General features: G+C 47.0%; 1 protein-coding gene across 2 annotated transcripts in view; it reads left to right on the top strand.

Annotated features, from left to right (window-relative positions):
* Positions 1 to 8,202, top strand: part of UNC5C (unc-5 netrin receptor C) — a 396,852-nt gene extending 388,650 nt beyond the window's left edge. For both annotated transcript variants that reach the window (XM_067736918.1, XM_067736920.1), the window contains 2 exons: positions 5,398 to 5,576; positions 6,340 to 8,202. In XM_067736918.1, the coding sequence (XP_067593019.1) occupies positions 5,398 to 5,576; positions 6,340 to 6,505 (345 nt within the window). In that variant the 3' untranslated portion in view covers positions 6,506 to 8,202. The remainder of the gene's footprint in view (positions 1 to 5,397; positions 5,577 to 6,339) is intronic.
* Positions 8,203 to 16,187: the final 7,985 nt, after the last annotated feature.

Genomic DNA, 16,187 nt, shown 5'->3' on the forward strand with positions numbered 1-16,187 from the left:
CTGAACTTCGAGTATAAGGTTCAATTTAAGTATCGCACACAGAGAGGAACTTTCCCAAAGCATCCCTGCTGTCCCCTGTTCCTTGTATCCTCCGCCTCTCCTCCTGTTCTGGTTCTTTCCTCGGAACTCACCTGCTTTGCCTGTCCGTGCACTCCCTGCCCCCTCTTGCCTCCTTTCCTTTTATCTCCATGTCGAAAGGAGAAGTCTCTTGGTCTCGGTGCTCTCTTATATATCATCCTCCAAATAGAAGAGATGCCCTTCTCCCCGAGGTAGGAGAGACAGTCCAGAAATAGAAGTAAAATCGACGCATTTCCCCACTGGCGCCCATCACGCTGCCTTTCCTCGCTGTGACCCTCACTTCCTTCAGGTGGGACTCTGTCATCTCTGAGATAGAGACATATAAAATCATCACTGCTATTTCAGACTTCTCTGGGTGGAAAGAGGGGGTGCTCATGACCTTATTGGTTACCTGGGACCCCAGGGCTTGGAGTTAGAACCATGGAAACGCTTCAGGCTGGAGGGACAAAAGGAAAAGGACAGGGTGAGAGGAAGGGGGCAGCACCGTCTGGGGCCTGTGGAGCTGAGCTTGGCGTTGCTTTTTGAGCCCCAGCACAGAATTGTCATATTTTAGAAGTACGGCCGGTATATGATTTAAAAGACTCCTTCTTCCTCGCTGTCTCATGCACAGCGACGAATGAAACGGCACCCTGTTCGGCGTGTCTCGCTCCACATGTATTTAAAGACAGTCTTCCTTAGCAAACCGAGGGGGGGAGCACATCAGCCTTGACGCTGCCACCTCCTCCTTTCCCACAGCCTGGCGAGCTGCGGTCATCGTTTCCTCCCTCCGTTTCATGAGACTTTTGACTCATAAACAACTTTAGTCACAGGCCCCGGTGACATTCATAAGGCATGATCTTGGTGTCAGGGCGCCATGGCAACCGCCGGGCTTTTCTGTGCGCGGGCCCATCTACCGGGCCCGCAGCACCACCCCTGCTGGCTCGGGAGGGTGTTTTCACTTTCCAGGCCCAGCAGGTCTGCAAAGCTCAATACCCACCCAGCTCCAGCCACAACAAAGGCTGCGGAATTTTGGAGGGGGCGGCGAGGAGGTCTGCTCCTTTGATGCTTGCTTTCCGTTCAGCATGAGCAATGTGATGAAAAGGCAGAGGAGCTGTGGCCGCGAATGAAAGCGCGCTGGTCAGGGCTGACCCCCCCCCCCGCCCCCCGCCAGGCCAGCCAACCCCTCACCGAAGAGATAGTGTCGCGTCATAGTGTGATCAGTTTAAGGACTTTCTTTCCTGTGCCAACACAGGGGAAAGATGATTTCTTTTGCAACCTGGTGGCAGTCAGCTCAGGGAGGCCGACCCTTTCGTCTCCTCAGAGGCCTGTGACAGACAAGCACACTTAGCGGGGAGAGGCAGAAATGACCCGAGTCAGATGACTTTGGGGATTAGGGGCCACTCTGCTGCTTTTCCTTCTGGGTCACCGAGTCCCACCGTTGCTGTTAGCATTTGAATGCAGTGCATGTGGCCCGCAGAGCGGGGAGAGTTGGGCTGGTACTGATGTGGGGAGCCAGGCTGTGTGCTGGTGAACAATTGGCTCTGGAGAGCCCCGAGACCTGGATTCTCATCAAAAGCTCGAGGAGGGGTTCCCTGTGGCTACAAGCCACAACCAACCAGAGAAAAGGCTCCACTGGTGGTGCCTGTCTTCTGGACAGGGCTCCTCCCTAGGGTCACGTGGCAGGCTGGCAGGTGGCCCGGGGCTGCAGTTCCAACGTCCCATCTCCTGAAAATGAGCTGACTTGCCAGGAATGCGCTGCTGCCCTCCCCCTGCCACCCACTGCTCAAGGCGTCACCAGCGCTCCTTTCTAAAGCTCCTCGGCCCTTGGCCTCTGCCGTCAGGCACAGGGCCTGCTGCCCCCCAGGGAGACCAGGCTGTGCTTGACACAGACCGGGGTGATGTCAAGAGCTGGACGATTGTTCCTCTCTAGGGGCCTTGGCCAGAGATTCCTTACCTAGAGATAAAGCCTTTAGTCTCACAGAGATGAAGTTTAAGAATGAAAATGCCTAGAAGAGTTAAAAGTATGAGGATAAATGATGATAAAAGGTTTTTCCTTAGAGGGACAGGGGAGGTAATAAAGGAGAAGCTGCCCATCACCAGCAAGAGGGAAAAAAAGTAGAGGAGAGAAAGAAGCTTCAGTCTCGTTAGGACTTTTAGTTTTAGCTACAGTATAGACAAAGACGTTATAACCCTGTTAACTACTGACACACAGCACTTTCGTGCACACAAAGAACAATATTAAAGATGTACAAAGCCTCACTCTGCTATAGCCGTCCTATCTATTCACCTCCTCTGTTTTCTATAACCTGTTCAAAAAGGACCCTTGGGAAAATCTAGTTTTTCTAAGTGGCTTCAGGAAGAGTCAGAATACAGGAAAGGAAAGTCGTCTCTCCCGTGGAGTGTTGAAAACGTGTGCCACAGCAGCTGTTTGGTTAATGGTGAAAAATCATGTTTAACCAAGGGAAGCATAACATCAAAGACAGGTGGTACCAATATCATAAACAATTATTATAGTAAGTGTTCTGTGAGAGCATACCTGGAAGTAAAAGAAGAACTAACAGCAACAGAAATTACTAGATGAAATTTGAATGTAAATGTATATATGTATTTTTCTTTTACCTCCAAGGCTGCTGTCAGCCATCTGATAAGAGAGAGAAGGGCTTGTTTCATGCACAAGGAAATAGGCACAGTAGCCAAGGCTGGAGACTCAGGGTTTGAAGGCCCACGTAAAGTGCTGACAGTTCTTTATTCACCAAGAGAAGGGGGACAACGTGTATGTGTGAGCAGACCTTCCTGAGAGTCGTGCCTGCCTCACCTTCAGGACTGAGCAGTGAGGAGAGCCTCACCTTTAGCCACGTTCAGTTGGAATGTGGCAGCACTGTTCTGCGAGGTGGGCTTCTGTTAGGAACTGGCTTCATCCTCTTGCTCTACCAGAAAACATACCTTCCTCTCTTCAACAACTATGAATTGAGTAGCTTCCACGTTCAGGGCACTGCCCTGAGGGTCAAAGAAGTTCTGAGGATGACAAAAATACTCTCATCTCCAAGAACTTTGGGAAATCAGAGGAATTCGTCCGTAAGTACAACCAGCGTGCATAGAGCAGATGTAGGAGGAGGACAGGGGCTGTGGGAAGTGCTGTAGGAGGGCTCCAGGCGGAGGGCTTTGGGCGGCTTTGCTCAGGGAACATGCTTTTCAGCCCACGTTTTGAGGTGTTTGCCTGACAGAGGTTAAGGGAAAGGGCAGAAGAACTCTCGGAGGTACATCCTTAAGAAAGGTGCTAGGAACAGTGAATGGTCCAGTCATGCCAGTGCAACCTGAGAAAGACAGGAGCCAGGCTGCCAGGTGGAGGGAACACAGGGGCCCCTCATCCACAGCAGGCCTGGCTCTGCAGGTTACAGGCATCCCAGGCTTCAGGCCGGCCCGCCAGGCAGGCCCTGCAGATAACCTCATGGCCTGATAAGGAGTTGGGAATCCATGTGGTAGGAGAGCCATTTAACACTTACCAAGAGAAGGCAGGAGAAACGTCAGCGCTGGGCTTTAGGAAGGTGAGTCTGGCATGAGGGACAGACCACAGGGAAGCAGCAGGGAGCCGGTGAGGCCACGAGGCAGCGCTACACCAAGCAGAACCCCCCCCCCCCCCCACTCCCCGTGCAGACTCAGCCTCCACCGCAGGCCAGGGATGGGCAGGCTGGGTTTCCTTCCAGGCCCCATTGTTATGGTCCAGACGAGAAGCAAGCAGGACTTGCAAGTGGGCCGGAGCGCTAAGCTGTGGAATGAGGTGTGATTTCTCCACGCCTCTGCCCGCCCCCGCTCCCAATTTTATACCTGAGAGAAGCGCTGGCCACTTGGGTGCAGACGTTCCCAACGTAAATCTGTTGAAAAGCACGGACATATGCCTTCGGTCCGCTCTTCTGGTTTAAGCCCTTTGTTTAAGCCCTATGCCCTTGAGGTCAGGAGCCCTCTGTCCTCGTGGTCCCTCGGAAAGAGCTCTGTGCCCAGTGCAGGGAAAGCTCTTTGGGATTCAGGGACTCCAGCGTATCTCATACCAGTCTTTTCAGTCCTGCTATGTGCTGGAGTTGTTAACATAAAGGAGCCACTGGAATCCTCCGAGGCTCAGTTTGCCAAGTTTTGGGTTCTGAGGCCAGATATTGTGATCACAGCCAACACCACTTGATGGTCTATAGCAAAAAAATTTGTTTTGCTCTAACGTGCCCTCCAGAGCCCCCAGACGGACCCTGTGCCGTGTGATCGCACAAGCCTCGCAGTGGGCCTGGGCTGCTGATCCTGGAACACAGACCGTGGCCCCCAGGTGTAGGAACGGCAGGGTCTGGGAGGCTCTGGAGGACGGGGGCACTGACGTCTGAGCGGAGCCCTCCACCAGACCCCGAGACTTCCTGATGGCTGGACCCGCGTGTGGCTGTTTTATCCTCCAGCATCTAATTATGTTCACCACGGAGTTACCTGCTCTGAAAAAGAGAGAGATGACATTTAAAGTAGATTAAGTGGATTTTCTTTTATTGCTTTAATCGTCCCCAGGCAACATTTGCTTTTGCTTTTCCAACCAGCAGAAGTGATCAGAAAATGATTAGAGTTTCTCCTGCAGATGAATTTCAGGTTTTGCAATCGTGCTGTTTTATGAGCTGAAACTATCTCAAGAGCCAATCTGTGGTTTTCTCTACTAAAATTAGATTTAAAAACAAGGGTGCACAGCAATTGGAGGATTCTGTTAGCAGCTTGCCCTGAAGCCAGGTACTGTGTTCGCCATTTTCTTTTAAATAATTAGTCTTAATTCGATGTCATTTAGAGGAGAGCTGTGTTCCATTTCATTCAACAAAAGCAGGCCCCGAGCCATCTTCTGCAGAGGTTAGAGGGAGAATTTACTCAAGCGTTTGCCCAGGGCTTCCCCTCAGGGTCAGACAGCCTCTAGAATCTCAGATCTAGATCAGTTCATTCTCAAAGAGCCGCCCTTTTGAACATTTCTCCCCCCCCCCCCAAAACCTAAACCTTTAGCAGTATTGATATTCCCTTGCTCATCCTGGAGAATCCCATTAGAAAAGCTGTAATTGAATTACACCCGAGCTTTCCAGCTAGCCCAGTCCTTACAGAAGACCCGTACATCCAAGGCTATGCAAAAATCAGCTCAGAATGTACCTCTTCCTCTCAGCCAGGTTACAGAGAATCACAGCCGTCAGCCAGAAAGAAGCCATTCTCACTAAGGAGAATATAATAACATTCATTCTCTTCTTACCATTCAAAGCAAGGCATTATGTTGATTGGCTCAATAAGGACTGCTTTTGTCTTCAGAAATAATGCTGTGTTGTTCCCGTGCCTGAACTACAGGAACCTACTGGCATCGATTTGCCTCTGCTGGATCCAGCCAGCACCGTCACCACCATGACGGGACCCAGTGCTTTCAGCATCCCTCCCCCTATCCGGCAGAAGCTCTGTAGCAGCCTGGATGCCCCACAGACGAGGGGTCATGACTGGAGGATGCTGGCCCATAAGCTAAACCTGGACAGGTAGGTATGGCCAGGCTTCAGAACTAGTTCCTGTTAGACCATCAGGCTCCAGGACTGATAGAGCTGACTTAGGGCAACGTTCATTCTTTTTCTCCATCTGTACATTTACTTACTTTTCATTATGACAACATGTATTAAGCTCCTACCTTGTATCTTGCACCATGGTCTTGCAAACACGTTGTTGAGAGACATCCTGGGCTTACCTGACATTTGTAAATATCAGGTTTTGTGATCCACTTCGCAAAGCTGACAGGCTAAATCCCCCTAAATGATATATCCATTCGCTAATTTGTTCCTCGCCTCCTGTTGAGCAGGACCTAATGCTGGATGGGTAATGAACATGCTAAACACAGCGCCGCCAGGAAGTTATGAAGAGACCTCCGGAGCCTCTTCTTTGTAGAACGTTGCCGTCACGACCAAGCAAAAGGCGTGGCATAACCTGTCAAAGATGATCAGAGCCTGGGCTGGAAAGAAAACATAAGTCTCTCGGTTTCCTGTTTAGGATGTGACCCACAGACATCTTGTCTCTTAAATTATCTTACTCAGAGTTGAGGTTAAAGTTAAGGCATCACGTCTCCTGTCTGGGGCTGACCTAATTAAGTATGGGCTAGTTGTTCAGAACGGCTCACTGCAAGCCACAGTTTCCCAAGTGGGTCCAGTTATACTTACAGAAATGCAGTAACGAAAAGGTTTAGTAAAAACTGAAAGGAAAAGGGATCCGTACATCACACCATTCAGCACCTTTTCCCATTACCAATTACAGGTACTTGAATTACTTTGCCACCAAATCAAGTCCAACTGGCGTCATCCTGGATCTCTGGGAGGCACAGAACTTCCCAGATGGAAACCTGAGCGTGCTGGCAGCTGTCTTGGAGGAGATGGGAAGACATGAAACAGTAGTGTCGTTAGCAGCAGAAGGGCAGTATTGACCCAGGCTGGGGCTGAGAGTGAAGCAGGAGAGTCACAGGGAGTCTGTGGACGTCCAGGGGCTCAGAGCTGAGGAGGAAACCCAGTCTAGACCAGTGAGCTCCACAGGCAAGATTGCAGCGGGAGAGAGAAGGAAAACAGACACAACTACCAATATACATGCCCACTCTACTCGGACATCGTCACAGGAGTTAAGAACAATTGTACAAATGTGTATCTTGAATTTAGAAATCAACCTAATTTTCCTCTTAGTTGGGCTGTATGCTGTGTGGTACAGGATCTTACAGTTTCCTAGGAAACGCTTTTTATTGCTATCCAGATCTATGGATAAACTTTCTTAACAAACCCAGTTTCTACAAACGTTGTTTACATCCAGTTGGACAGGGATGCAGACACTGTCCATGGCTCGTTCTATTTTTGTTTAAATCATTTGAAGTTGAAGCTGTGGACGGTTTGCTGTGTCTCTTTCAGATTAGTAATTCACAGACTTTTCCTACAAATCATGTGCATCAAGTGTCTCAGAGATAATCCTCCCATCAGTGTTCTGTTTCTAGAACTTGTAGAACCAGTGTTACTGTTTGTATCGGGAAAGTGGAGAACCTAAGTATAAAGGAGAGAGAGCTAAGACTTCCTTATTCCTTGAGGGTACCCACCTCACGCCCTTGGGGAATAAAGCTATAGCGTGGCAGGGAAGACAGGGATTCACGTTCAGCCACACAAACAAGCATTTTTTCCACAACATGTGTGTTTGTAATATGCAACTTGAAGTGGTTTTTTTTTTAAAGAAAGGTATTATTATTATCATCATCATTATTATTGATGAGTATTTACAAGTATTCTAGTAAAAGGATTTTCTTTTAACTTGTTTTTGTTAGCAGTACTGTTTGTTAGTATTTAGGTATTGACCTGACCCGGGCACCTTCTCATAACAAGGTGGGCGTGGTCACCAGTTTAATTAAACAGGCATTGCTTCCCTGACCTTTTATCTTTCTCCCCTCATTCTGCCTGGAAAGGAGGTAAATGCTCACTGGCCTTGTCAGTCTGGTCTCTGAGCTTGCTCAGGCAGGGGCTCTGTCCTCTGAGTCTCGTCACGAGAAGCGTTCATGTGTTCTGATTCAGGCTTTACTCAGCATTGTGGTCACACAGCCCCACACGCCTCTCGTGGGTCCTCCGTCTACCTTGGAGGCAGTGTGGCTGAAGGAACAGCCTCTGAGCTGGAAACCGGTTCTCATTCTGGGTTTGTCATCGTCTAGCTGTGCTACCTTGGGAGAGTCATTTACCCTCACTGGACCTCAGCTTCCTCACCTGTAAACTGAAGGGATGGGATTAGATCAGCTCAAGGTTCTAAAATGCTTGACTTCCACTGTGATGCTCCCAGTCTCCGTCATCAGTATGAAGACCACAATGGACGCTGACCTGGATCATTTAAAGATTCAACTAGCCTTTCGCCCAGGCTACATTATGCCTTTCAAATAGTTCCCACTTGGAAGATAATTATTCTAACCTGTAACATATTTGTCATGCTTTCCAGTCTTGTCTTTGTGTCATTGCATCACGCTGTTCACCCAGAGATGGCATCCCTTTATTATCACTTTCTTTCCTCTCTTGGGACCAGTTGCCTTCCTGACTAGTTGCAAATTATGTTCTATTATTGTCCTGGTCAAAATTTTTTTAATTAAAAAAATTTTTAACTGAAAAATAGTCAACCGACTACTTTGTGTAAACTATGATATTTCCTGAGGACCATCACAGGCTCTTTGTTTTAACACAGGGACTCAATTCATTCAGCAGGTGTGGAATAAAGAGTCAACAGCCCAGGAGCCAAACCAAGATTGAACAACAAGCACCCGTGCGTATGAATCAGAACTTTCAAAACATGGCTGTGGTTAACTTTTGGGCTGGAGGTATCCAAGTTGCTGACTGGATTTGAATTAGAAATAATTTTATACCCTTTTCCCCTTCTTTCCACATATATTTCCTCTCCTGACTGACTATTTTGGTAACTTTTTGATATTCCCAGGTTCCTCCATCCTCATCGTCGAGAAACTGCTGATACCTTGTAGGGAGCCTTTTCTTTCCTGCCTTTTATTTCTTATCTTTTGTTTTAGATGCATATTCCATAATCTCTCTCAGACCACCCCCCTGTACCATATATAAGAATATGTTACACTTATTGTGAAAGGGAAGGATTGCACTAACAAGTTCAGTGGATAATGCTTATACCAATGCATCTTTGACCAAAAGATAGTAAAATTCTACATTAAAAAAAATTTAATACATAATTTTTAAAAAGGAGGAGGAGGAAAGAGCTGTTGTCCATTGCTGCATCTTAAAAGAACTTCTCAAGGTTACTCACCATTACTGGTTTGGGGGGCTGTCATCTGTGGAAGTCAAGAATTAGAAATCTGATACCTAAGGAGAAATAGAAAGGAGTAACTATGTAGTATTCAGATAAATCAATTCCAAAACTGACTAAAAAAAGTCATCAACACAGAACTACAGAACACAGCAGGAACTGTATTTTTGAGGCTCCCCCATTGAGGGGGGGGCCTTTGGGGTTCACTTCAGATGCTTCGTGGTTTTCGGTTAACGGGCAGAGCGGTTGATTCCCTATAAGTGAGCTATTCATCTGTCATCAGGTGAATGGCAACTTCCATATGTACAGCACAGCATTTACATTTATATCAAATGATTTTCCCTGCGAATTCTGATTTCCTTCCTTGGAGGGAGTGAAGTAATCGCTGTTAGACTGCTCTCAAACTCGGAAGACCCAGACTCAGCAGTTCAGCACGTAGGGAGCCGCCTTCTCAGCCATCCTGTGACACGTCCTGCCTGTCATTCCTAGGGCTTCTATGTAGGTTGTGAGCAAAGACCAGTTTACTTCATCCGGAAGGAAAACAAATCGATCACTTGTGCATGATGCCATCTAGTGGTGGATAACGCAATCTACCCTGCGTCTAATCGGAAAACTTGGGAAAAGTTGTTTGACCAAGGGAATGGACACCTATAGCGTCTGCAGGACCTTTATGACAAACAGACGTGGGGAAATTTTCACTTCTAGTTTTCTTATTCTCACATTGTTTTTCACTTAAATTAGCCATACCAAAAATTACACGTCCTTATGAGCCTAGAACATTTGTTACTAACTCGTTCATACACAACACGTCTCAAGTTGGGTTTTGGTTATAGGAATAATAGAAGTATGTAAAAATCTGTCTGAAACAGTTTTTGAAAAGTTGTCATTTTTAATATTTATATTTTTCATTGGGCTTTATATGTTTTAAATCTTTTAGTTCTCTAGTATTTATTTTTGAGGGTGTAAGAAGCACCCACTTAGAAATAAGTTTTATATATGCAAATGAAAATAGTGCGTCTAATGAAGTGGAAACTGTGCTTGATAACCAAGGAGAAGAAATTAGCCTCCTGAATTTGGGGATCTAAAGGCAGAGGTTTCCTCCTGTTTTCACTTTCCTCTCACCAAACTCACTGAAATTTCCTTTAAGTGATCTGGAAGGAACAGAAGTTAGATTCAGAGTTGATAACTGGGCACAAGGTGAAGCCAAACATGTAACACCGAGGTGCTCACAGCCAGTAGCCTTTTCATAAACAGCATGAACGCCAGTGTGGATACTCACCTCAGCTACCCAGAAAAATCCCCATATTATCACAGGAGCAATGTAAGCTCTTCCAAGGCAGGGCAATATTTGGGGTGAGATGTCCATTGTTAAGTTGCATAACCATTAGCCATTTTTACATATACTATTATTTTGTAGATTTTAATCTCCCAACTTTCAAATAGTAGAACCATTGTTTAGGAAGAACTCACGGAGACTGAGTTCAGGACACTCGAGAAACTACACAGTAATAATTTTTTAGAGGTATTTCTCCTATAAGAAGGATATCTTAAACATTCCAATAGTATACTCGTTTTTTTGTTGTTGTTGTTGTTTTTAACTTCTTCTGGAGAAGAGCAGACAAGGCTCTTGATTATGTGTCCGTAAGTGTGTCTCTGTCGGGGACACAGCAGCTGTGTTCCTGGTCCACTTACTCCGCTGTCTCTATCATTAATGTTTGAGGAAGGAAGCAGTAGGTGATCACTGGCTCCTCAGAATTCACAGCCTTTGCCACTACAAGGTCTGCTCCCGTGAGGTCAAGCAAATAAAAATACTGACCTGCAAGAGAGTGTAAAGTAGGTAGAAAAGGTTTAGTTGTCGAATTCTCAGTTTGCAGGTCGAATGGGAGCGTTGGCTCTCGCTGAGCAGTTGCTCTGGTCAAGGTGTCAGTCTCGCACAGAGGCCTCAGTCCTCGGTCCAGGTCCACGGCTGATGAAAGCAAGGATGACTGTGGAAACAGCCAAAGTGAAATTGGGTTTTATCCATCTTCTCTGAGAACAGGCGAGCTCTTGTGAGTCAGAATGCCATTGCTCAAAGCCAGTTATCTGTAAAGATGATAATGGTCAATGAGCATTAGATTTTATGGATCCAATAAGGAAAATATTTTTATTATTATCTCAAGGTAATCAAACATTGTTTTACCTTTTGAGTGTCTCATAGCACCAACTATTACACTTTGCTTTTTCGCTTTTTTTCTATTGTTTTTTTTAACCTTACTGAGCTACGCTTGACTGAAATCCTTAGAACTTGGCCTCTGTGCACTGAAGTGCTGTTTCATTACCCTAAGAAATCTATCTGTATAATCTCTGGCTGTAATGATGACTTTGAAATAGTTCCTTTGCCTCTCAAATGATTCCCGCCCCCCCGCCATGGTATAGGCATGAGGGGAATACATACATTGTAAGCATTGTTCATTTAAGGCTGTATTCATACAGGTCAAGTAAGCCAAATGGAGTCATAAATATCTCCAGAATTCATGCCTGAAACCTCCTATTTTTGAAAAGTAGGGAGATGGCCTTATATGTCACTGGGTGGGTTTCTGATACAGGCTAACAATTAACTTCCTGATCCTGTAGTCTTATAAACCTTGTGATTGCTCCCATTTTGGGAAATCCTGCTCTAAAAATCTGTCTTCAGAAGAGTTCATGGCGCCCAGCTTTTTCAGTGGCCCTGTCACCTCCCTGTACTGATCTACAGGTAGGATATTTATGGGCTCATGAAACAAAACATAACGTACACTCCCAGCCCTATTTTAGCATGGTCGAGGGCAGCGTTGCCAGGACAGACAGGAACTCCACAAACGCACTAGCACACAAAACCAAGCAGGTATAAGAGGCTACTACTTCCCAGCCCGCTGTATACTTAGACTTTTGCGTATTGCAGAGAACTGTCCAGAGATCTTCCGGTATCCCTGCAGAGCGTCAGGAGAGTCTTGGCCTACCAGCTATGGAGTAGGAAACAAGGAAGGTGCCCTGAGATAAGGTCAGCTGCCCACCAGGCAAAGCATTTGCTACCGTATGCCAGCCTCTAAACATGCCATTTCAGATTGTGCCTCAGCGAAATTCTAAGTTGCTGAGGCCGTAGCACTTCAGGGTCTTTAATTTAACAAACATGCTCAAATCCTTGATGCCAACCTTAAATTCCAGAAGTCTACTGGACTCGGCACTATCACAGCTGCTGCTGAACCTGATGGCATCTACCCAGGGTGGAAAACCCCTCAGTACTGAGCTCAGAATGTGAATCGTAGGCAATTTTTGCTGATCGGCAGCCTAAGAATTGATGAGCCCTAGACCTCTGCATATCAGCACTTCCGTGAGGCAACATCCCAGAATCATGACCTGAACTATGTCCTGGATGCTAAACCTGTTCAGAGCAGCATAAAAGAGCAAGAAATCCACAGCCAGTGGAAAATGCTGGACAGCAATCGGAACAAGCTGAATGTGGGATCTGCATTCTCCCCTTTGCTCTTTCCCAGGCCTCCCGTTGGTAGTGAGACCCTCACCCTCCCAATGGGATGCGTTTAGCCCAGTTGCAGGGACTAGCATCCCTGTGTGTGTGTGTGTTGTGTGTCAACGTGTTGTATGTGTTCACTGAGTTTAATGTTGACCTGTCGCAAGTTGGTGACCTTCCTCTTGGCTCTTTCTAAAGAAGACAACCAATGTTTGTCAGAGAAAACTCCCCAGCAGTCTGCGGTGCAGTGCCGTGTCATCCACCTGCTACTCCCTGGGGAACAGTTCAACTGCAGAAATGTCACATTAAGGTTTTGTGCTTTGTTGTCTTTCTTTTTTTAAACACGACACAACGTTGGCTTTTCGGATACGGAACACTTCTTTTGCTGTTGTGGAGTCCCCTCTTGCCGTATCTTCTATGCAATTCCTTTTCTAGAAAACCCCTGCGGAGGCTTGCTCTCTGGGGTCCTGTCCGTGTTCGCCGTGTGCTGGAAGCGAGGGATGCCGGCTCTGGCTGTGTCTCTCCTCTCTCCCTGGCTGCCTCTCCCCATTTTCCTGCAGTCCCTCGGTTTGTAAATTTGCCTGCATTTATCCTGTCAGCCAACATGTACAAAATGTAAAAGAATTTTTAAACAGGTGATAAATTATATTTATAAGCAACAGAGAGCGCCACCCCCCTTGTTTCTTCACAGCAAAGCCCTCTGCGTGAAGAGTCACGTGGTGGCCCCGTAACAGGACAGAAAAGCTCTTGGATTCTGCACAGACAGTAATCCCAACGCCCCTCGGGCCAGGATGAGGTTCTAGAACGGTGCTTCTCAAGCGTCTCCACACACTTGAGTCACGGGAGGAGCTTTACCAAACACAACTGCCTGGATCTCACCCTCAGAGAACCTGGGTCTGGGGTGTGGCCTGGGTGTTGGGACTGTTTTAAGCCCCCAGGTTAGCAGTTATGGGGGGACCGGGTCTGGGGACTGCTGTCAGAGGTGCTGGGGAGTTGGGAAGAAAGCAAGTGGGAGGCCAGACCCTCAGAGACTCGATTTTAAATGAAGTCTGCACAGAGAGAATGGACCTGTGGTTACCAAGGGGGAGGGGGGGAGGCGGAGGGATGGACTGGGAGTTTGGGATTAGCAGATGCAGACTGGTATACTATACAGGATGGATACACAGCAAGGTCCTATTGTATAGCACAGGAAACTGCATTCAACATCCTGTGATAGGGGAGGACCTTAAGAAGGGCAGGGGAAGAAGATGTGGAGATCACCTTCCTCCCAACAAATACATCAGAAATACATCTACACGTGGAACAACTCCTATAGAACACCTACTGAACGCTGGCAGAAGACCTCAGACCTCCCAAAAGGCAAGAAACCCCCCACGTACCTGGGTAGGGCAAAAGAAAAAAGAAACAACAGAGACAAAAGGATAGGGATGGGACCTGCACCAGTGGGAGGGAGCTGTGAAGGAGGAAAGGTTTCCACACACTAGGAAGCCCCTTCGCGGGCGTAGACAGCGGGTGGTGGAGGGGAAGCTTCGGAGCCGCGGAGGAGAGCGCAGCAACAGGGGTGCGGAGGGCAAAGCGGAGAGATTTCCGCCCAGAGGATCGGCGCCGACCAGCACTCACCAGCCCGAGAGGCTTGTCTGCTCACCTGCCGGGGCGGGCGGGGCTGGGAGCTGAGGCTCCGGCTTTTTCGGAGGTCAGATCCCAGGGAGAGGCTGCGTGAACACAGCCTGAAGGGGCTAGTGCACCACAGCTAGCCGGGAGGGAGTCCGGGAAAAAGTCTTGAGCTGCCGAAGAGGCAAGAGACCATTGTTTCGGGGTGTGCGAGGAGAGGGGATTCAGAGCAGCACCTAAACGAGCTCCAGAGACTGGTGCGAGCCGCGGCTATCAGCGCAGACACCACAGACAGGCAGGAAACGCTAAGGCTGCTGCTGCCGCCACGAAGAAGCCTGTGTGCGAGCACAGGTCACCGTCCGCACGCCCCTTCCGGGGAGCCTGTGCAGCTCGCCACTGCCAGGGTCCCGGGATCCAGGGTCAACTCCTCCGGGAGAACGCACGGCACGCCTCAGGCTGGTGCAACGTCACGCCGGCCTCTGCCGCTGCAGGCTCGCCCAGCATCCGTACCCCTTCCCCCCCCCCCCCCGCCTGAGTGAGCCAGAGCCCCCGAATCAGCTATTACTTTAACCCTGTCCTGTCTGGGTGGGAACAGATGCCCTCAGGTGACCTATATGCAGAGGCAGGGCCAAATCCAAAGCTGAACCCCAGGAACTGTGCGGACAAAGAAGAGAAAGGGAAATCTCTCCCAGCAGCCTCAGGAGCAGCGGATTAAAGCTCCACAATCAACTTGATGTAGCCTGCATCTGTGGAATACATGAATAGACAACGAATCATCCCAAATTGAGGAGGTGGACTGTGGGAGCACCTGTAGACTTGGGGTTTGCTGTCTGCACCTAATTTGTCTCTGGCTTTGTGTTTATCTTAGTTTAGTATTTAGAGTTCATTATCATTGGTAGATTTGTTTATTGATTTGGTTGCTCTTTTTTTTAAATATATATATATATATTTTTTCCTTTTTCTCTTTTTGTGAGTGTGTATCTGTATGCTTCTTTGAGTGATTTTGTCTGTATAGGTTTGCTTTTACTATTTGTCCTAGGGTTCTGTCTGTTTTTTATTAGTATAGTTTTTAGTACTTTTATCATTGGTGGATTTGTTTATTGGTTTGGTTGCTGTCTTTTTTTAATTCCTTTTTTATTTTTTTAATAATTTATTTTTTATTTGAACAACTTTATTTTATTTTATTTCTTTCTCCCTCTTCTTGTGAGCCATGTGGCTGACAAGGTCTTGGTGTACTGGCCAGGTGTCAGGCACGAGCCTGTGAGCTGGGAGAGCTGAGTTCAGGATGTTGGTCCACTGGAGACCTCCCGAACCCTCAAAATATCAATGGACAAGAGATCTCCTTCTCAACACTAAGACCCAGCTCCACTCAACAACCAGCACGCTACAGTGCTAGACACCCCATGCCAAACAACTAGCAAGACAGGAACACAACCCCACCCATGATGCAGAGAAAGCTATCGACAAAATTCAACACCCATTTATGATAAAAACCCTCCAGAAAGTAGGCATAGAGGGAACTTACCTCAACATAATAAAGGCCATATATGACAAACAAACAGCCAACATCATTCTCAATGGTGAAAAACTGAAACCATTTCCACTAAGATCAGGAACAAGACAAGGTTGCCCACTCTCATCACTATTATTCAACATAGTTTTGGAAGTTTTAGCCACAGCAATCAGAGAAGGCAAACAAATAAAAGGAATCCAAATTGGAAAAGAAGAAGTAAAACTGTCACTGTTTACAGGTGACATGATACTATACATAGAGAATCCTAAAGATGCTACCAGAAAGCTACTAGAGCTAATCAATGAATTTAGTAAAGTAGCAGGATACAAAATTAATGCACAGAAATCTCTAGCATTCCTATACACTAATGATGAAAAACCTGAAAGAGATTAAGGAATCACTCCCATTTACCACTGCAACAAAAAGAATAAAATACCTAGGAATAAACCTACCTAAGGAGACAAAAGACCTGTAAGCAGAAAACTATAGGACACCCATGAAAGAAAGTAAAGATGATACAAACAGATGGAGAGATATACCATGTTCTTGGATTAGAAGAATCAACATTGTGAGAATGACTATACTACCCAAAGCAATCTACAGATTCAGTGCAATCCCTACCAAACTACCACTGGCATTTTTCACAGAAGTAGAACAAAAAATTTCACAATTTGTATGGAAACACAAAAGACCTTGAATAGCCAAAGCAGTCTTGAG

Source organism: Pseudorca crassidens, chromosome 4 (assembly GCF_039906515.1).
Source record: "Pseudorca crassidens isolate mPseCra1 chromosome 4, mPseCra1.hap1, whole genome shotgun sequence".
Lineage (NCBI taxonomy): Eukaryota > Metazoa > Chordata > Mammalia > Artiodactyla > Delphinidae > Pseudorca > Pseudorca crassidens.